At 36.4% G+C, this 17,331-nt stretch overlaps 3 protein-coding genes across 3 annotated transcripts; 2 read left to right on the forward strand and 1 right to left on the reverse strand.

The window, feature by feature from the left end:
* The first annotated feature begins 3,633 nt into the window (after positions 1 to 3,633).
* LOC149001018 (putative metal-nicotianamine transporter YSL7) lies at positions 3,634 to 6,692 on the forward strand. Its single transcript, XM_089139405.1, has 4 exons — positions 3,634 to 4,197; positions 4,502 to 4,665; positions 4,775 to 5,007; positions 5,096 to 6,692. Exons 1-4 carry the CDS (start codon positions 3,771 to 3,773, stop codon positions 6,393 to 6,395), a joined length of 2,124 nt encoding a protein of 707 aa, XP_088995531.1. The 5' UTR covers positions 3,634 to 3,770; the 3' UTR covers positions 6,396 to 6,692.
* Positions 6,693 to 7,883: 1,191 nt separating this feature from the next.
* On the forward strand, positions 7,884 to 11,291 carry LOC149001019 (putative metal-nicotianamine transporter YSL7). The gene is made up of 6 exons (XM_089140179.1): positions 7,884 to 8,259; positions 8,749 to 8,912; positions 9,040 to 9,137; positions 9,224 to 9,358; positions 9,794 to 9,983; positions 10,203 to 11,291. The coding sequence occupies exons 1-6, from the start codon at positions 8,070 to 8,072 to the stop codon at positions 11,289 to 11,291; spliced, it is 1,866 nt and encodes a 621-aa protein (XP_088996305.1). The 5' UTR covers positions 7,884 to 8,069.
* A 1,684-nt stretch (positions 11,292 to 12,975) lies between these two features.
* LOC149001020 (uncharacterized) lies at positions 12,976 to 15,615 on the reverse strand. The gene is made up of 4 exons (XM_089140892.1): positions 15,494 to 15,615; positions 14,687 to 15,135; positions 13,801 to 14,383; positions 12,976 to 13,608 (listed from the first exon to the last, which is right to left on the reverse strand). The coding sequence occupies exons 1-4, from the start codon at positions 15,596 to 15,598 to the stop codon at positions 13,147 to 13,149; spliced, it is 1,599 nt and encodes a 532-aa protein (XP_088997018.1). The 5' UTR covers positions 15,599 to 15,615; the 3' UTR covers positions 12,976 to 13,146.
* Between the last annotated feature and the right edge of the window lie 1,716 nt (positions 15,616 to 17,331).

A 17,331-nucleotide genomic window follows, 5' to 3' on the forward strand; every position in this document is an offset into this window, starting at 1 on the left:
CCAAAACTGTCTAACGAGAAGTGCTTGGTTGAAAGTCTCAAAATCTCTAAAGTCCATACTCCCTTTACTTTCACGATGACTAACATGTCAAACAGGCCTAGCTTTAGCATTTCATGCCAGAAGACAAAAGTCTATCCATTTATCGTCAGATGAACTGGCAAAAGTCAACTATATCAACCTCCCTTTCAAGCAAGTTGGAAGTTTAATGGATTATACATAGTCAAGGAAATGAGATTCCAAGTCAAGCAATCAAAAGCTAATCTTACTTGATTCTTCACTAAATAAATAGAACATAGTTGAAAATTTATCTAATAAAATTATAAATAGGAACTTTTCATACAAGTTTTACTTGGAATTTAATTCATAAAGGATTAAAAATAAAGTCAAACTAAGTTAGGGAAAATTTATTCTATTTGTTCTTGTCTCTTCTCCTTGTTCTTTTGTTTGTGACAAAACTATATTGGCCTTATATACTAGAATCTTTCATTCTCCTCCCAATAGATTCTAGAGAGATTCTCGTTCACTCATTCCTTGTACATTGTTGTTGCTTTCAAAATAAGAAACTCGTTTGATGAGCAAAAAAGAAGATCAAATTGAATTAATATTCAATTAAATATTTCTATTTAGCCTAAAATGTTCTTATTATCTTAGTTCATTGCTGGCTATTTTTGTTTGTAATGTTCCTTTAGACTTGTTAGGCATATTTTGTTTCTATTGTTGTTGATGATGTGTACTTCAGATTTTTCTTTTTCTTTTTGTTAACACTCATTTCTCATATATATACATGTTAAAAAAAAAAAACAGAAAAAAACTCAAAGACATGAGAAGATTGTGCAGTGGATTGTCAAGTTCTTTTATTTTCCACATATCTATGAATCAAAGAAATGATTTCATTCTAAAATTAAATATTAACGATCACCAATGAATAATAGAAAATTCTCAAGCATGACCATATGAATATGTATTGCTCGTATTAAAACTACCAAATGACATAAATGCTTCTTCGAAGTAATAGGAGCACTTTCGATTCTTATTTGATAGAGTAAATACAAGAATCTCTAATTTATAAGCACTTCTTTTTGAAACAATAACTTTGTTTCCTCCGGAAGAAAAAACCAAGTACAAAATCAAATCCATAACCTAGTAATTCTCTGTTTTCTGGATTACAGCCAATGGTTTTCCTCCTGTTGTATGTCCAAGAACAATAGATTCTTAGTGTAACTAGTAAGCATTTCATTTGAGCAAAGCATCCTTAGAGATAGCAATATTTCTAGTGATGGTCAACTATAAAGGTATTTGGTGTACTTGTAGAGCCCAGATCCTTTACCCCCAGTATCTTTGAACTCCTAAAATTTCCTTCTCACAGCTCACTTGACATAGGTGAGCCTGGGTCTGTGTCAGGTGAACTGTGAGAGGGGATTTTGAGGGTACAGGAGTACTGGGGGTAAATGATCGAAATTAGTACTTGCCACAATTACAACAGTTTGGGGATGAGCTGGTCCTATGACTCAAATGTTAGGTGATGAAACATATCTTCAGGTTCAAGAACGTAGTTTACTGGAGTCCCTGATAAAGTGCAGCAACCAAAACCTACAAATGTTGCTAGTACGGTATGCTTTCCTTCCAAAATATTATACAACAACCTCTATTTACAATGTACAAGAACTCCATTTGCTAAGAGTTAATCTTCACGTGTGAAGAATCTATTGTTGAGAATTTGTAGAAGAATCTGCACAAACATTTGGAAGGTTGTTGTTATCATGATACTTTGTCAGAGTTGAAACGTACCAGAGGTACTTTCTTTAAGATATTTAGACACCCCGAGTTGTGCAATACAGGTACAAAATATGTCTTCACCCCCAAAATTAGTCAACCCAAACCTTTAAGGTTGCATCCTAGAAAGGTTACTTTAAGTACAATCAGATTATGTTCACTGCTTAATAGAACAACAATAGGAAGAGAGAGAGAGAGAGAGAGAGAGAGAGAGAGAGAGAGAGAGAGAGAGAGAGAGAGAGGAAGGAAGAGGAGAAGGAAATTCATAGTAAGAATGAATTTGAAAATGGGTTTATATAGAGCCCCAAAAAGCTATAGGTGAAAGAGTAAGGTCACTTCCCTTTATGAAGGTACTTATTTAGCTCAATTCCCTATGATTAATATATAACTATATAACCATGGTTGGGTTACACTAGGGTTTTGACTTGGTTCAGATGGCGTATGGGTTCGCACTGTGATTATGATGCTTAACTCCAAATATATATATTATATAGATCCTTACTATACATAAACTCAATAACCAACTCCTTTCTGCTTGATGTTGGACTAATAAAAATCATAAGATAAAACCACATAAATAAAATAGTTTAAATTAAAATGACATACATAATGTGTAAACATTTTTTCAACATCTATCTTTCAAAGATCCTCCAAACAAATCAAAGCTGAATAAAAAAATCATATATATGATGGAAAAGAAAAAAAAAATCCAAGCTATTCAATATAAGAAGATGGTTAATGTTTCTAAAAATAAAAAAATATAAAGTCAGTCTAACAAATCCTTCTAATAATGTTTTCGTGTTTAATGTCATTTCAATAATGGAAATCAAATATTCATTTCTCTTTTATAAGGAGATTTGAACTCATTGAGAGATTTAGGTATTTATATTTAAATTGTCAATTAATCCGTTAGAGTTGAAAACGATTCTTTTTTCTTTTTCTTTTCTTATTCTTCTTTCTTTCTTCTTCTTCCTTTCTTTTCTTTTTTTTTTAATTTTTTAATTTTTTTATTTTTTTATTTTTTATTTTGGAATTGAGGTTTGCTGTCAACTTATGCATATCTTGAATACTCCTTAGGGAATGGCTGTTACATATAATTTAAAATATAATGCGAGATTTCCTTCCTGGTCTCAAAAGAATTTGAACTCTAACATCTTACATGAAAACATTAATCTTTGATCACTTGAGTCACCCCTCACAACATCTTTAGTCATTCAATTATGTTTTAATAATAATCTTTTTCAATGAAATGACATCCTTACCACTACTCAAACTATGAGAACACATAAGATGACCTTCCACTAAAAGTGGGCTGGAGAGGAGCAAAATCCCTAAAGTCAACAACTAAACAGAAATAAAAATAAAAATCCATTTGGATTATTAAAACGACTTCATTCTTGTTCCCACGACCCTATTGATTTTCACTGAATTAGCTGTCATGGAATTTTTTTGAGTAGTTAATCAAAGTAAACTGAGTGGAGCCACCGTTTCTAGAATCTGTCTAATTTCTATTATATGTTTACAAATAATGAAAACGAAAAATACATTTGGTATAACAATTTATCACCGTTGTTTCCATAATGAATTCAGATGATAAATTGAGGTGTCAGCACTAGGAGTGTAAATGGACCAGAATAGTGGTAATACCATATCCGCATCCTACTATATTAGGTGTCAAGTATTATATTTGTCTAGTGATTTTAAGAGATGTATGGTCATATATCTGAGTATTGTATCATACTAATCAATATATTGTGGTGCAACTCAATAGATAGATGTATCAACATGTATGGCATTGGTTTATATTCAATATGGACTAGTATGGTGTTGTATCATGGATGCTTTAAAACTTGCCCACAGGAAATTAAAATGGATAAAGTGTGAGTTCCATAGAAGTTGAATATTCTCTTGAAATCTCTATAACAAGGACTCTCTAAAATATTTCAGTTCCAAGATTTCAAGCTCTCAAGCATAAGATCTCTTAGCTTTTTTTATCAATGGCGGAAAGAGATGATACTATGGAGAACAGCAACACCCATGAAGGTTTCTCAGATCCACAGCTAGTGAATCGTCAGGGATCAAAGAAGAATCAGAGAAGGCAAAAAGAAGAAGAAGAAAAGCTTTCAATAGAACAGATCTTTGAGAGCAAGAAGGTTCCTTCATGGCAAGAACAATTGACTCTAAGAGCCTTCGTGGTGGGATTAGTTCTTTCATTTCTCTTCAGTTTCATTGTGATGAAACTGAACCTTACAACAGGTATTATACCTTCTTTGAATGTCTCTGCTGGGCTTTTAGGGTTCTTCTTTGTGAAGACATGGACGAAGCTTATGGAGAAAACTGGTTGGCTTAAACAACCTTTTACAAGGCAAGAGAACACTGTCATCCAAACCTGTGTTGTTGCCAGCTCCGGCATCTCTTTCAGTGGTAAGTTTCCTGTTAAATCTCAACTTAGTTTTGTTTTTGTTGATTTTCCGATCCAGAGTACAGATCGCCCTGAAATAAGTTGATCAAAGTCATTAGACAGATTTAACTCTATTTTTCATTAAATAATTGGAGCTTTTTTACTTTTTTACCCTCTTTCTAGTCCCATCATGTCGGATTGCCCAATAAGAATATGCCTAACCTACGCTTAATCAAACCATGCATTTTATGATTTTGATCATAATTGGTTTAGAAACTTCATTATCCTTGATGGAATTAATGGTTTAATTTGAATGATGATGAACAGGAGGTTTTGGGAGTTACCTCTTTGGAATGAGTGAGGCTATAGCTAAGCAATCAACAGTTTTCAATGATGCTCAAAATGTTAAGAACCCACATATTGGATGGATGATTGCGTTTCTCTTTGTTGTTAGTTTCATTGGCCTCTTCTCTGTGGTTCCGCTTCGGAAGGTAATTTCAATTCATTTATTCAAAAGACTCTAGTTCCCATGGAATTATTTCTTATGTTGGGATTATATAAGATTTATTCCTGTTTCTGTATTTTTTTTTTTTTTTTCAGATTATGATAATTGACTTTAAATTGATCTACCCAAGTGGCACTGCAACTGCACACCTTATCAACAGCTTCCACACTCCTCAAGGAGCCAAAATAGCTAAGAAACAAGTCAAGACATTGGGCAAGTTCTTCAGCTTCAGCTTCTTGTGGGGTTTCTTTCAATGGTTCTATACTGCAGGAGATAATTGTGGTTTTGCAAGTTTTCCTACATTAGGTCTCAAAGCCTATGACAACAGGTAAGTAGGAAGTGATCGATTAGTTATACATAAATATTATTATCATCTGTCAATATTGATACATATTGTTCTTTGTCTGGAAACACAGGTTTTACTTTGATTTCTCTGCGACTTATGTTGGAGTCGGAATGATCTGTCCACACATCATAAATGTATCTGTGTTACTCGGATCAATTCTCTCATGGGGTATTATGTGGCCTCTTATAGGTGATAGAGCAGGTGATTGGTATTCTGCAAGCCTTTCTCCTAGTAGTCTCCATGGTTTACAAGGTTACAGGGTTTTCATTGCAATTGCCATGATATTGGGAGATGGTCTATACAATTTTGTGAAGGTGATGAGCAGAACACTAATCGGCATATCTCAAGAAATTCGTGATAGAAGAAACGCAATTCTCCCTGTTGGCAGCCGCAATTCAGCTACAAGCCCACCCCCCTCTTATGATGATGAGATACGAACCAAACTCTTTCTCAAAGATCAAATTCCATTTTGGTTTGCAGCAGGAGGCTATGTAACTATAGCTATTATTTCCATTATTACACTTCCACACATCTTCCAGCCTCTCAAGTGGTACTACATCTTGGTCATGTACATTTTTGCACCAGTTCTAGCTTTCTGTAATGCATATGGAGCTGGGCTGACTGATTGGTCCTTAGCATCTACATATGGAAAGCTTGCTATCTTCACAATTGGTGCATGGGCTGGGGCATCACATGGAGGTGTTCTTGCAGGCCTTGCAGCTTGTGGTGTGATGATGAACATAGTCTCTACTGCATCTGATCTCTCACAGGACTTCAAAACAGGCTACTTAACCTTGGCTTCGCCGCGTTCAATGTTTGTAAGCCAAGTCATTGGTACTGCAATGGGTTGTGTCATCTCCCCTTGTGTCTTCTGGATTTTCTACCAGGCTTTCCCTGATCTAGGCGTAAATGGTTCAGAATACCCAGCCCCTAATGCACTCGTCTACCGCAGCATGGCTATGCTAGGAACTGAGGGGTTCTCATCTCTTCCACACCATTGCCTTCAGCTTTGCTATGGGTTATTCTTTATATCAATCTTCATAAATGGAATCAGAGATTTGGCCGGAAAGAAATGGTCTAAGTACATACCACTCCCAATGGCCATGGCTATTCCATTCTACATTGGTTCTTACTTTGCTATTGACATGTTTGTTGGAACTGTGATATTATTTGTGTGGCAGAAGCTAAACAAGAAGAAAGCAGATATCTATGGACCTGCAGTAGCTTCTGGTTTGATCTGTGGTGATGGGATATGGACTTTGCCCAGTTCGATACTTGCTATAGCAAAGGTGAATCCACCCATATGCATGAAGTTTCTGTCACGATCAACAAATATCAGGGTGGATGCTTTCTTGCACCCTAATGGTTAAATTTCAAGTATCTGTCGTCGGATAAGTTCAATGTAATTTTCTTCCTTCCAAATTGTTTATGTGTACGTAGTTCCGGATTTTAGACGGCATAGTTGACGTTTCAACTTGTGAGGATGATGATCTTAATGACTTAATCCAGTCTAAACGGATACAAGAATCTGATTTGTCCAAGTGTTTAGATAGTTTATTTCTCAATGTATCTAGCTAAGTTCATGTAAGGTTGTGCTCATACTTGTATTGAATGGTGTAGAAAAGGTGTAATTGAGAATAGTATTCACACAACTGATGTTGCATGGAGCCATGGTTTTATAAATGAACTGAAAATGATGGTATCATTCTCCCAAAAATAAATAAATAAATAAAATAAAAAAGAAGATGATCAAGGTAGGAGCTTTCCCTGGGCCACGGTCCCCATTTTTTGAAATTTCTCAATTGATATTCCTTTGGCCCCATTTTCATGTGTGAAATACTTGCACTTGGCCTTCCCAATTGGAGAAAAAAAATTTAACAGTAAAAACAATTGGATAGAAAGATTATTGCATCTCAATAAAAAAAAAAATTGGTACATACTAATTAGCCTTTAGGGCATTGGACAAGTACCCCGCCCCTTCTCTCTAGAATGTTAAGTCCTAGCTCAGCCCTGAAAATGATTGTATGTATTGAGTGATAATGCAATGAGACCGAAAGAAAGTGAGAACTACATGTTGGTCAGCTCTCAAAGGTATAAAAATATTATGGGTTAATTATAATAGAGTCTAGAATTTTCGTTTGTAACCATTCGGGTATCTCTTGAGTGATTCTTGAATCGTAATATCTTACATTTTCGAGATCTTACAATTATGATTTTTCTACCTTTGCAATTATGGGTGCCGATTTCAAAATGCCATGTCTCGCAATCCAAGAGCCATAGGGGCAGCAAACAAAGACTAGAGATCTTCTCTATTTATGTAGGACTACTTTTACTAGAGTCATTTGTTTCGGGACATAAAAAAGGTAAGGTACTAATTCTGTTTATAACTAAGAAAAGCAAATTTAGGATTTAAGATAAGAACAATATGAGTTGGGATTTCTGTTTTAATCTCTCTCCAGTCAAGGGCTTTTGAGTCGAATAGTTGAAAATCAGTTACAACGGTTTGGAATCTAAAATGATTTCAACCAGGAAAACACTTTATATAAATAGATATTCTCTTCTCATGGTCAGAGAAGAATCAAATTTGCTTCCTTCAAGCTGAAACCAGCTACGCAACCGACAGTGAAGCACCTTAGTTGGAGATATAAATAGTTCAGAATTTAGTTTTGGAAATTCTCCCTCGCAGCTCATAGAGCAATTGAGAAGAACTTCCAAGAAAAAGACTTGGAAGAGATTCTCCGTTTGGGTATCGACTTTTGCATCCCAACTTCCTAGCCTGATTCTCCCAAGTTCTCCATTGAGTTTGCTCCAATTCAATGGAGAACGGGGATGGTGACAAGGTGGTGAACAGGCATGAAGGTTCTCCTGAATCAGAACTTCTGAATAGACAGAGATCAAAAAAGAGAGATGGAGAAGATAAAGAAGAATTGCTTAGTGTTGAACAGCTCTTTGAGCACAAGAAGGTTCCTTCATGGCAAGATCAGCTGACCGTGAGAGCCTTTGTGGTGAGTGCCATTCTTTCGGTGCTCTTCTGCTTCATTGTCATGAAGCTTAACCTCACCACTGGTATCATACCTTCTCTCAACGTCTCTGCTGGGCTTCTGGGATTCTTCTTTGTAAAGACATGGACTAAGCTCCTTGAGAAGGTTGGTATGCTCAAGCAACCCTTCACAAGGCAAGAGAACACCGTCATCCAGACTTGTGTCGTCGCGAGTTCCGGAATTGCTTTCAGCGGTATGTTATCTATTCTCTTCCACATGTAAGAGCCCAAAATTGTTAAATCTCCATGCCGGCCTTCAAAAAACTTGGATCTTACCTTTGTGTCATGAAGCCTAAACACCAAGAGGGGTGAAATGACCATGTTGGTAAGGGTAGCATCCACCTCTGAGTACGGAAAAATAAGAGGTGGAACTCTCAGTGAGCCGCACCCTTATTTTGTGGTGTAGAGGTGTCAGGAGCACATACATCTACCCTAACAGAGAGGTGATCAAGAGACTCGTACTTGGTTTGGTATGGATGCACCTCGACATCCAACCAATCAACATTCTCTGCTTTCTTTACATTTAGTTTTCATTATTTATTTCACATTTCACTTTCCTCAGTGGTTGAACTGCAACCTACCAGGTTAGGCTCCTGTCATGGAGAGAGAGAGAGAGAGAGAGAGAGAGAGAGAGTTTTCATAACTGTTGATGAAGCTATGGTTTTAATTTGAATGATGAACAGGTGGCTTTGGGAGTTACCTGTTTGGAATGAGTGAGGTCGTGGCAAAGCAATCACCAGACTTTAATGATGCTCAAAATATCAAGAACCCTCATATTGGATGGATAATGGGATTCCTCTTTGTTGTTAGTTTCATTGGTCTCTTCTCTGTGGTGCCTCTTCGGAAGGTATTTGATTGAACTCATTTCATGGTAGTTTGCCTCTTCTTACCAGTGGACTTTTGATCTATAGCTTCACTTAGATAAACAAACACCACAGTGTAACTTATGTTACCTTTTCGTGTTTGTTTTTCAGATCATGATTATTGACTTTAGGCTGACTTACCCAAGTGGCAGTGCAACCGCACATCTTATAAACAGTTTCCACACTCCTCAAGGAGCCAAACAAGCAAAGTAAGATTTCCAAAACAAAGCAATCTTGCATGGAACTGACTAGTTCAAGTAGGGTTCTTATGGGTCATATTTTCTCATGTTCTCAGGAAACAAGTCCGTACATTGACCAAGTTCTTCAGCTTCAGCTTCTTATGGGGTTTCTTCCAATGGTTCTTCACTGGAGGGGATAGTTGTGGATTCGCCAGCTTCCCTACATTTGGTCTTGAAGCCTTTAAATATAAGTAAGTAGAAGAGAGTTCCATAGCTAGAGTTACTAGTTTGATTTTATTTTGTGTATATAAGAAGCTCTAGAATCAGATACATGAAGCACTACTCTTGATTTTCACCAACGCTGATGTGTTTAAATTGCAGGGATCTACATGAATAATAGGGTTGGGTTTTTTTTATGTGATAGAGGATTGGGGAAACATCTAATTATTAAAATTTAAGCTTCAAACGATGTCATTTCTTATTTTATATTGGCTTGGTAATCTTACTATATATTAGAAGACTAAAATCTCATGATTTGAGATGTATTCCAACCCCTGTAATGTCAAATAGTGAAGCATTATATTTTCTGGGCTTAGTATTGCTCTAAAACCCTAAATGATATCCATTTGGCTTAATTCTAGTTTTGGAATACTACTGAAATCTACTGTTCTTTGTTTGGAAAATAGGTTTTTCTTTGATTTCTCCGCGACTTATGTTGGGGTTGGAATGATCTGTCCATACATCATTAACATATCCGTGTTAATTGGAGGAGTTCTTGCTTGGGGAGTTATGTGGCCTCTTATAGAAACTAAAAAGGGTGATTGGTATTCTGCAAAACTCAGTGATACCAGTCTCTATGGCATACAAGGTTACAGGGTAAGATTTGTTTTCCTGATTCAACCAAAGGAAGTTACTAAATTAACCATCATCAATATAATAGATCAAAGAAGGTGATTACTTCATAACATCACAATTGGCTGTCATGGGTTAATCTCATATATGAGCTTCACCTGTAAGCTTCAAATAAAATGGAGAAAAGCTCAAAAACTTTCTCACTTCACATTGGCACTGCTTCTAAGCTTTCTTAATCCACAGGTTTTCATCTCAATTGCCATGATATTAGGAGATGGTGTATACAACTTTGTGAAAGTGCTGAGCATAACACTCATCAGTATATTCAAGCAGAAGCGGGGTGCAAAAGTTGAGGGTCTCTCTATCTCCAGCCCGTCTCTTTCTTATGATGATGAACTAAGAACAAGAATATTCCTCAAAGACCAAATTCCATCTTGGTTTGCTATAGGAGGTTATGTTACTATTGCTGCCATATCCATTATTGTACTACCGCACATCTTCCTCCCACTCAAGTGGTACCATATATTGCTCATCTATGTCTTTGCACCAGTTCTGGCTTTCTGTAATTCATATGGGTGTGGACTTACTGACTGGTCTCTAGCCTCTACATATGGGAAACTTGCCATCTTCTCTATTGGTGGATGGGCTGGGGCAACACATGGAGGTGTTCTAGCAGGTCTTGCAGCTTGTGGTGTGATGATGAACATTGTCTCCACAGCATCAGATCTCTCACAAGATTTCAAGACTGGGTACTTGACCTTGGCTTCACCAAGATCAATGTTTATAAGCCAAGTGATTGGAACTGCAATAGGCTGTGTTATCTCCCCTTGTGTCTTCTTGATATTCTACAAGGCTTTCCCTGATTTGGGTACAACTGGTTCAGCATATCCAGCCCCTTATGCACTCGTCTACCGTAGCATGTCTACGCTTGGTGTTGAAGGGTTCTCATCACTCCCTAGTCATTGCCTTCAACTCTGTGTTGTGTTCTTTGTTGCATCAATTGTGATTAACTTGATCAAAGATTGTGCAGGAAAGAAATGGTCTCAGTACATACCAATCCCAATGGCTATGGCAATACCATTCTACATAGGATCTTACTTTGCCATTGACATGTGCATTGGGAGCTTGATCTTATTTATATGGGAAAGGAAGAACAAGGCTAAAGCAGATATATTTGGACCAGCTGTTGCTTCTGGTTTGATCTGTGGTGATGGTCTATGGTCTTTGCCCACTGCTTTACTTGCTTTGGCTAAGTTGAGTCCACCCATTTGCATGAAGTTCTTGTCAGCTGCAAGTAATGCAAAAGTTGATACTTTCTTGGGGGCTAGTTAAGATAGATAACCTATCCTTTTATTAAGTTTATAATTGCTTTTACTCTGTCGATAATGTATATATCTATATCTCTACATATATTTCAAATGTGAAGAGTACAACTCTCAACAGTTATATATAAATTAGTTTGATGGTTAAAGGGTTTCAAATCTTTGTAGTGATGAGTTAGGTTTGATACTCAGTAGAAGACCTTATGATCTTCACCCAACTGTTATTGTAACCTCCCATGCAGAACTTCTCCCATGGAATTACAATAGAGGATTCATGAAAGAGTAGTTTGTTTTATTGGTTGATCAGCAAACTTATTAAAATTTTATTGTTTCGTACTAGTGGTGTGATTCTTTCTTCTATCTGGGTGTTGCTTTTCTCCATTCATTTATCTTAGATTCTATTGACTATCGAAATGATGGTTTGAATAAAATGTATTTTCACAGTTGCCCTTCTTTATGCCACAGTCGTTGCCGTGTGATGGTGGACGAAATATTATGGCTTGAACTTTTTATGGGTTTTCTTTTATTTTTTTCACAGATTTAAACCTGCAAAATTTTCCACAAAGTTTTGGAGTTCTCTTATGAGAGTTCATAATCGTGTGCCTTGTAGTACAAACTTAGATGAGACTTTACCATATCATGTAGATTGATTCAGTGATATTATAGTTTGAATAGGCAAAATCTTCGTTCTTGTGCCGCAAGAGATAATAGAATGATTGGAGCTACAAATGGTTTTCTGTATTTTCTGGTTAAAAGAAATTAAAATTCATCATTGATGCATTGGAGTTAGAAAATTGTTCAAGCCTTAGAGGAAGTCAACCTGACTATCAAGTTTCATTTCTTGGATGATCACGACAAAGTTCAATAAATGCAGAACATTTGGTAGATAATTATGCAATCATGCTGAATTTTTAGTAATCCAATCTTTAATGTAAGATATAATAAATGTCAGTCCATTCTATCAAGTGAACATTAATTTTAGGGTTTAAAGGTTCTGAGTTCTCAGTTCCATTTATCTGTCTTTATTTCTGAGAGTAACGTATGCGCAGACTACCTCATTAATTGGCATTAGGCTTTCTTTCTAGTCAATTTATACACATGACCCCTTAAAGTCAGTTGTCTCTGTGCATATAGTTTCAGACGAAATGACTCTTAGCTCTTGGAAAACAATTGTTCTAGATATATTGCTTGTTCAAGTTGATACCAGTAGTCAATATCTTCATCTTTCTGGCAGATAATTTGCTACGGATATGTTATTCTCCATTTCTGTCTAATGATGTTACTCATTGAGTCATTGGCATCTCTTCACTAATCAATTGTTCTAATTTGCAAAGAAGAAGGATATGCAAAATGTGAACTGTTATTCCCATGCATAGATTTGGAATTTTATAGCCTTATATTTTTTTCCTATGGACATTTTCGTTTAGCAAAAGGCTGTCAGCTATGAGGACCATGAAGATGATATGAAGGAGCTTCCAGATCTAAAGCCAAGTGAAGTAACGAACATCAGAACATGCTTACCCTTTATCTTTTTGCAGCAAAAGGAAAACCAGCAGCAGAACATTAAAATGATTAGAGAGTTGATATTTAATGTACAGCAACACAGAAAGGATTTCGACCGGATCTTCTGTAATGTAAATTTGAGTGTACAAATGAAATGTTAGTGAATGTTGTAGCATGAATTTTTGCAGATCTTTATTGTGGGGAAAAAAGCTCTCCCGATATTAATACACAACTTAATTACAATTCATTTATAACTTTTGTTGATAACTACTACAATGGTGTTATTTTACAACAATTTCATATCTAAATCTTCATTCCCATCTAGGGGTATTTTTACAATTTTGTAGGCTAAGAAGTGATAATCAATCATCAAGGCAAAAGGCAAAGAGGGAAGTTCCAGGAGTAGAGTTCAGTAAAATTGCTGCAAGTGTGACATTAAATCCATTCCCCACATAAATGCAACCATCGCTTACTGAAATTCCACCATATACTGTTGCACCAGTCTCATATGACCACAAAATCTTCCCTTCCTCAGCACTTAATGCATATATACTCCCATCTTGATTTGTTGAACCAGCAAATAACACACCATTAGCAACGGTCACTGGACCATTTGCTGTGGCATTGCTTGGGTTTTCTGTTGACCAAAGAACTTCACCTGTGTTTGCGTTCATAGCCACCCATCCTCCTGCTGTTGTGGTTTTATTTGATGGTACGAGGGTGAAGTTCTTATGGCTGCTGTTAGCAATATTTGTGTAAACTCTCGATCCATCTGTTGCAGCTCCTGAGATCCCTCCTCCCATGACACCACCAGGGCCAGCTACCTACAAGAAGGAATTCTGTTAAGTATCTATGGAAGACCAAATCAATCTTTAAGTTTCCATGACAACATGGTCTATTAATCCCTTTTCATTGGGACCCGAATGGGGAGTTACAGGCACTTGACACCATCTCCTTAATGAATAGCTTTTAAGATTGGATTCTACCCGAATTCCCTAGCTAATTAACAGACTTACCGTAGACCAAACAATGTCGCCGGTATCACGATCCAGTGTCCAAGCAACGCCACTTTTCTGTACAGCAGTGACAACATCGTGCTTAGTTCGATTACCAACTATAGTGAGAATCATGGGTGCTTCACCAAAGTCAACATCAGGATCAGAGCCAGGAGTGCAATTTGGAGTACCAGGATGACTGCAAGCTGAATACCATAAATCATAGCCACCTAACTGTCGATACCATTTGATGTTTCCCTCATTGATATCAAAAGCCAAGATTGAGTTTTCATGATTATCTGGTTCAATGCATTCTTCTTCATAAGTTGCATTCTGCTGGCAATCAAGAACATAAGATGGAGCAGAATAGAGATTTCCAGTTCCAACATAAACCAGACCACGAGAAACATCAATGGAAGGACTACTTCCCCAGATAGCTGCACCTGCATATCCTCCTTGTTTACCATTGTTATCTGGAAGAGTAAAGGTTTGCCATAATATTTTCCCTGCAGAGACATCTAGTTTTGCCATTCTCCCTCGGAAAGTACAGCATTGGTCTGCACTTACAGTTTCCTCAGCTGATGAAGTTCCCACATAGAAAGCTCTGCAGAATCATTAAAAATTCATCAATTCGTGAGCCATGATCTATTACTTATAGTTGAATGAACTAGGATCCTATAAGTAAAGGAAAATCCATAAGTAGTATTTGTCCGTAAACATTACTCTCTCTCTCAAGTAAAGGAAAATCCGTAAGTATTATTTGTCCGTATACATTACTCTCTCTCTCTCTCTCTCTCTCTCTCTCTCTCTCTCTCTCTCTCTCTCTCTCTCTCTCTCTCTATTAATCTATGATTGTCCATGAACTATATCCAAAACAAACTACAGAAAAAGGAAGAACTTTACTAACCCATCATAGGCAGTTCCAGACATGGTAACAAGAGAAGCATTGTGAGTATCTAGGTGAGTCAACCAAACAAGATTCCCAGTTTTTCTGTTCACTGCAAAAACAACTGCAGGACCATAAATTCCAAATATAAGAATATCTCCAGCAACAGTCGGTGTTGATCTTGAAACAGACACGTTTACTCCGTAGATCATCCCAGTTCCTTTTAATCCAGTAAGCTTCTCTATGTTCTTCTCCCACACCAGTGACCCATCTTTTTCTTTCACAGCATAGATATACCCATTCCAACTGGGAAAATAAAGGGTTTCATCATAAATCGCCGGCGTTACTGTAATATCTTTTCCTGCATAAAATTTCCATTTCAACTGCAATCTTGAAACTGTTCTTGGGTTTATCTTTCTTTCATCCTTGGCATACCTTCTGTTATATATATCTCCACCCTGGTTGAGCCACTACATGACCAAACCAATGATCAATAAAGAAAGAGAAACATCACTAAACAAGAAGAAAACAAAAGTAGAGCAAATTTAACACAGATTTCATGTGACAGGAAAAGCTGAAAAAGATTCACAACATAAAGTAGTAGAAAACATATGTGGAGATCTATCAGGAACCTGCTTCTGGGGCTATCAAGAATTCTCTACTAGCTAGAAAAGACCTAACTAGGAAAAACCCTAATAAATACAAGAACTAGGAAAACCCCAACAGATACAAGAACTTGAGACACATGAAGCTGCATGCATATATATCCAATGTCCAAATTTTAAGAGGGAAAAAATAAAAAAGGAAAATAGAGAAACTATAGCTTACATCTGATGAATTGGCTGCACTGGTTGTAAAACTGAGAAGGAAAAATATTGCCCAGAGAACATCAAGGATATCATGGTTATGGTTATTATAACTTCTTAGAGCCATTGAAGAACACTAGCTAAGACCTGTGGATTGTTCGAAAAAACTTGAAGTAGCTTTGGAATTTATATCATAAGGTTGCTTAAAGCTCTAGATTATGCTTCAGTTATTTTATTAATTTGGTGAATTGACTTTGGGTTTTTCTATTTTTTATTTTTAGAAAAAGCAAAGCAACCAATCACGTGAAGATTCACATGAGCAGGGTTGACAAAAGGGTCAACCTGAGATTTCGAAATCTTGGTTTGTAATCTTTAAATGGATCAACTGTTTGTAACAAAGGATTAAAAGCCTGCAATGGGGAGTTGGGTCGGTGAAGAACAGATCAGAGTATGTTGTATTCAACTCTAAATCATGTCTCCAATTTTTAAAAACAGCTGATTAGTAGCTAAAACATGGCGTTTATTGAATAAAAAATGAGAATAAAAAGGATTTTTCAAATCTTAACTTTGTGGCTATGGGGTGCAAATCTAGATAACTTGATTTGAGGTCAACTACTGCTAACATTTCCAAAGCTCTAAGTATCAATTCAAAGCGGTTGAACATATAAGTATGGGATTTGTAGAGTACGGAGCATTCTTCTCATTCTTAAAAGACTAACTTACAAGTCATGCCGGAATTGCAAGTTCCAATCCAACTTGCCAAATTACCAGATGTTTGCTGGAACTGTGTGCATGCCTGAGCAGTCACGTATAGCGTTATGAACTGGATATAAGAATGGCAGTGGGTCTGGTTTTGAGTGTATAGAACAAGAAATATTAACAAACAAAGTAAGATGAAGATGGTTAGAACTCTCTCTAGAAACCCTAGGGCAAGTCTTGTAATCTTTGATTGGGTAATCGATTTTTGCTGGATAAGTAAGTAATTAGCCAACTTCAAAGGTTGGTTGAGTTAGTAAAAGATTAACGCCTCATGGTATAAGGTCAAGAGTTTGAATCCGAGACCTTCTTAGTCTTACTACTTCTACGTATAATATTGTTGCTACCACTGAACCAAAAGCACATATAAAACTACCCCAAACACCTCAATTTATCAATGTAGCTAGCATTGACAACTAGACAATAAAAATAAATAATTGCAACTCCAACTCCAATTTTATCAAGAAGGGAGGAAGAAAAAGGCTCATTTAAATTACCACAAAAGATATCTATCTAAACGAATCTTATAGCTACAAGAATATGAAACATGCAAAATAGAGTATCCAATATGAAACTTTACCATTGATGACCTAAACCTGCTCTGAATATGAGACATGCAAATTAGAGTATCTAATGACAAAACTTTGCCATTGATGACCTAAACCTGCCTTGCCTGTCCTAAGCATGAAGTTGTAAGTGGATCCAAAATTCTAACTCTGAGAGTAAGCCAAAGTCCAAATATCCTTATGTTAAATTAGGGTTAGGGTTTTGTTCAGGGCTGGGGTTTTGACTAGGTTTGGTCTAGCTCAATTAGATCATCTTGTAAGGTATTTTTAATAAATATAAGGTAATAATATGAAACTATGAATTATTATTGTTTTGTGGTTAGATCAAGATTGCATGTCTGAGTTGACCTAACAGGATCGTGATTAAGATGATCGAAGTTAAGGTATTAAAGAGTAGGGCTTGCATTTTACAAAACCCTATCCAATCCAACCCTATTGTAAGAAGATAAATCAAATGGTCTGGATTCATTGTAAAAGATCCCAATCATTTGGGTTTTAAACAACTTTAAATGCTATATTATTAGTTCCTTACTTTTTT

This window comes from Hakea prostrata, chromosome 11 (assembly GCF_041222555.1).
Source record: "Hakea prostrata isolate BN-2017 chromosome 11, UWA_Hpros_2, whole genome shotgun sequence".
NCBI classification, from domain to species: Eukaryota; Viridiplantae; Streptophyta; class Magnoliopsida; order Proteales; family Proteaceae; genus Hakea; species Hakea prostrata.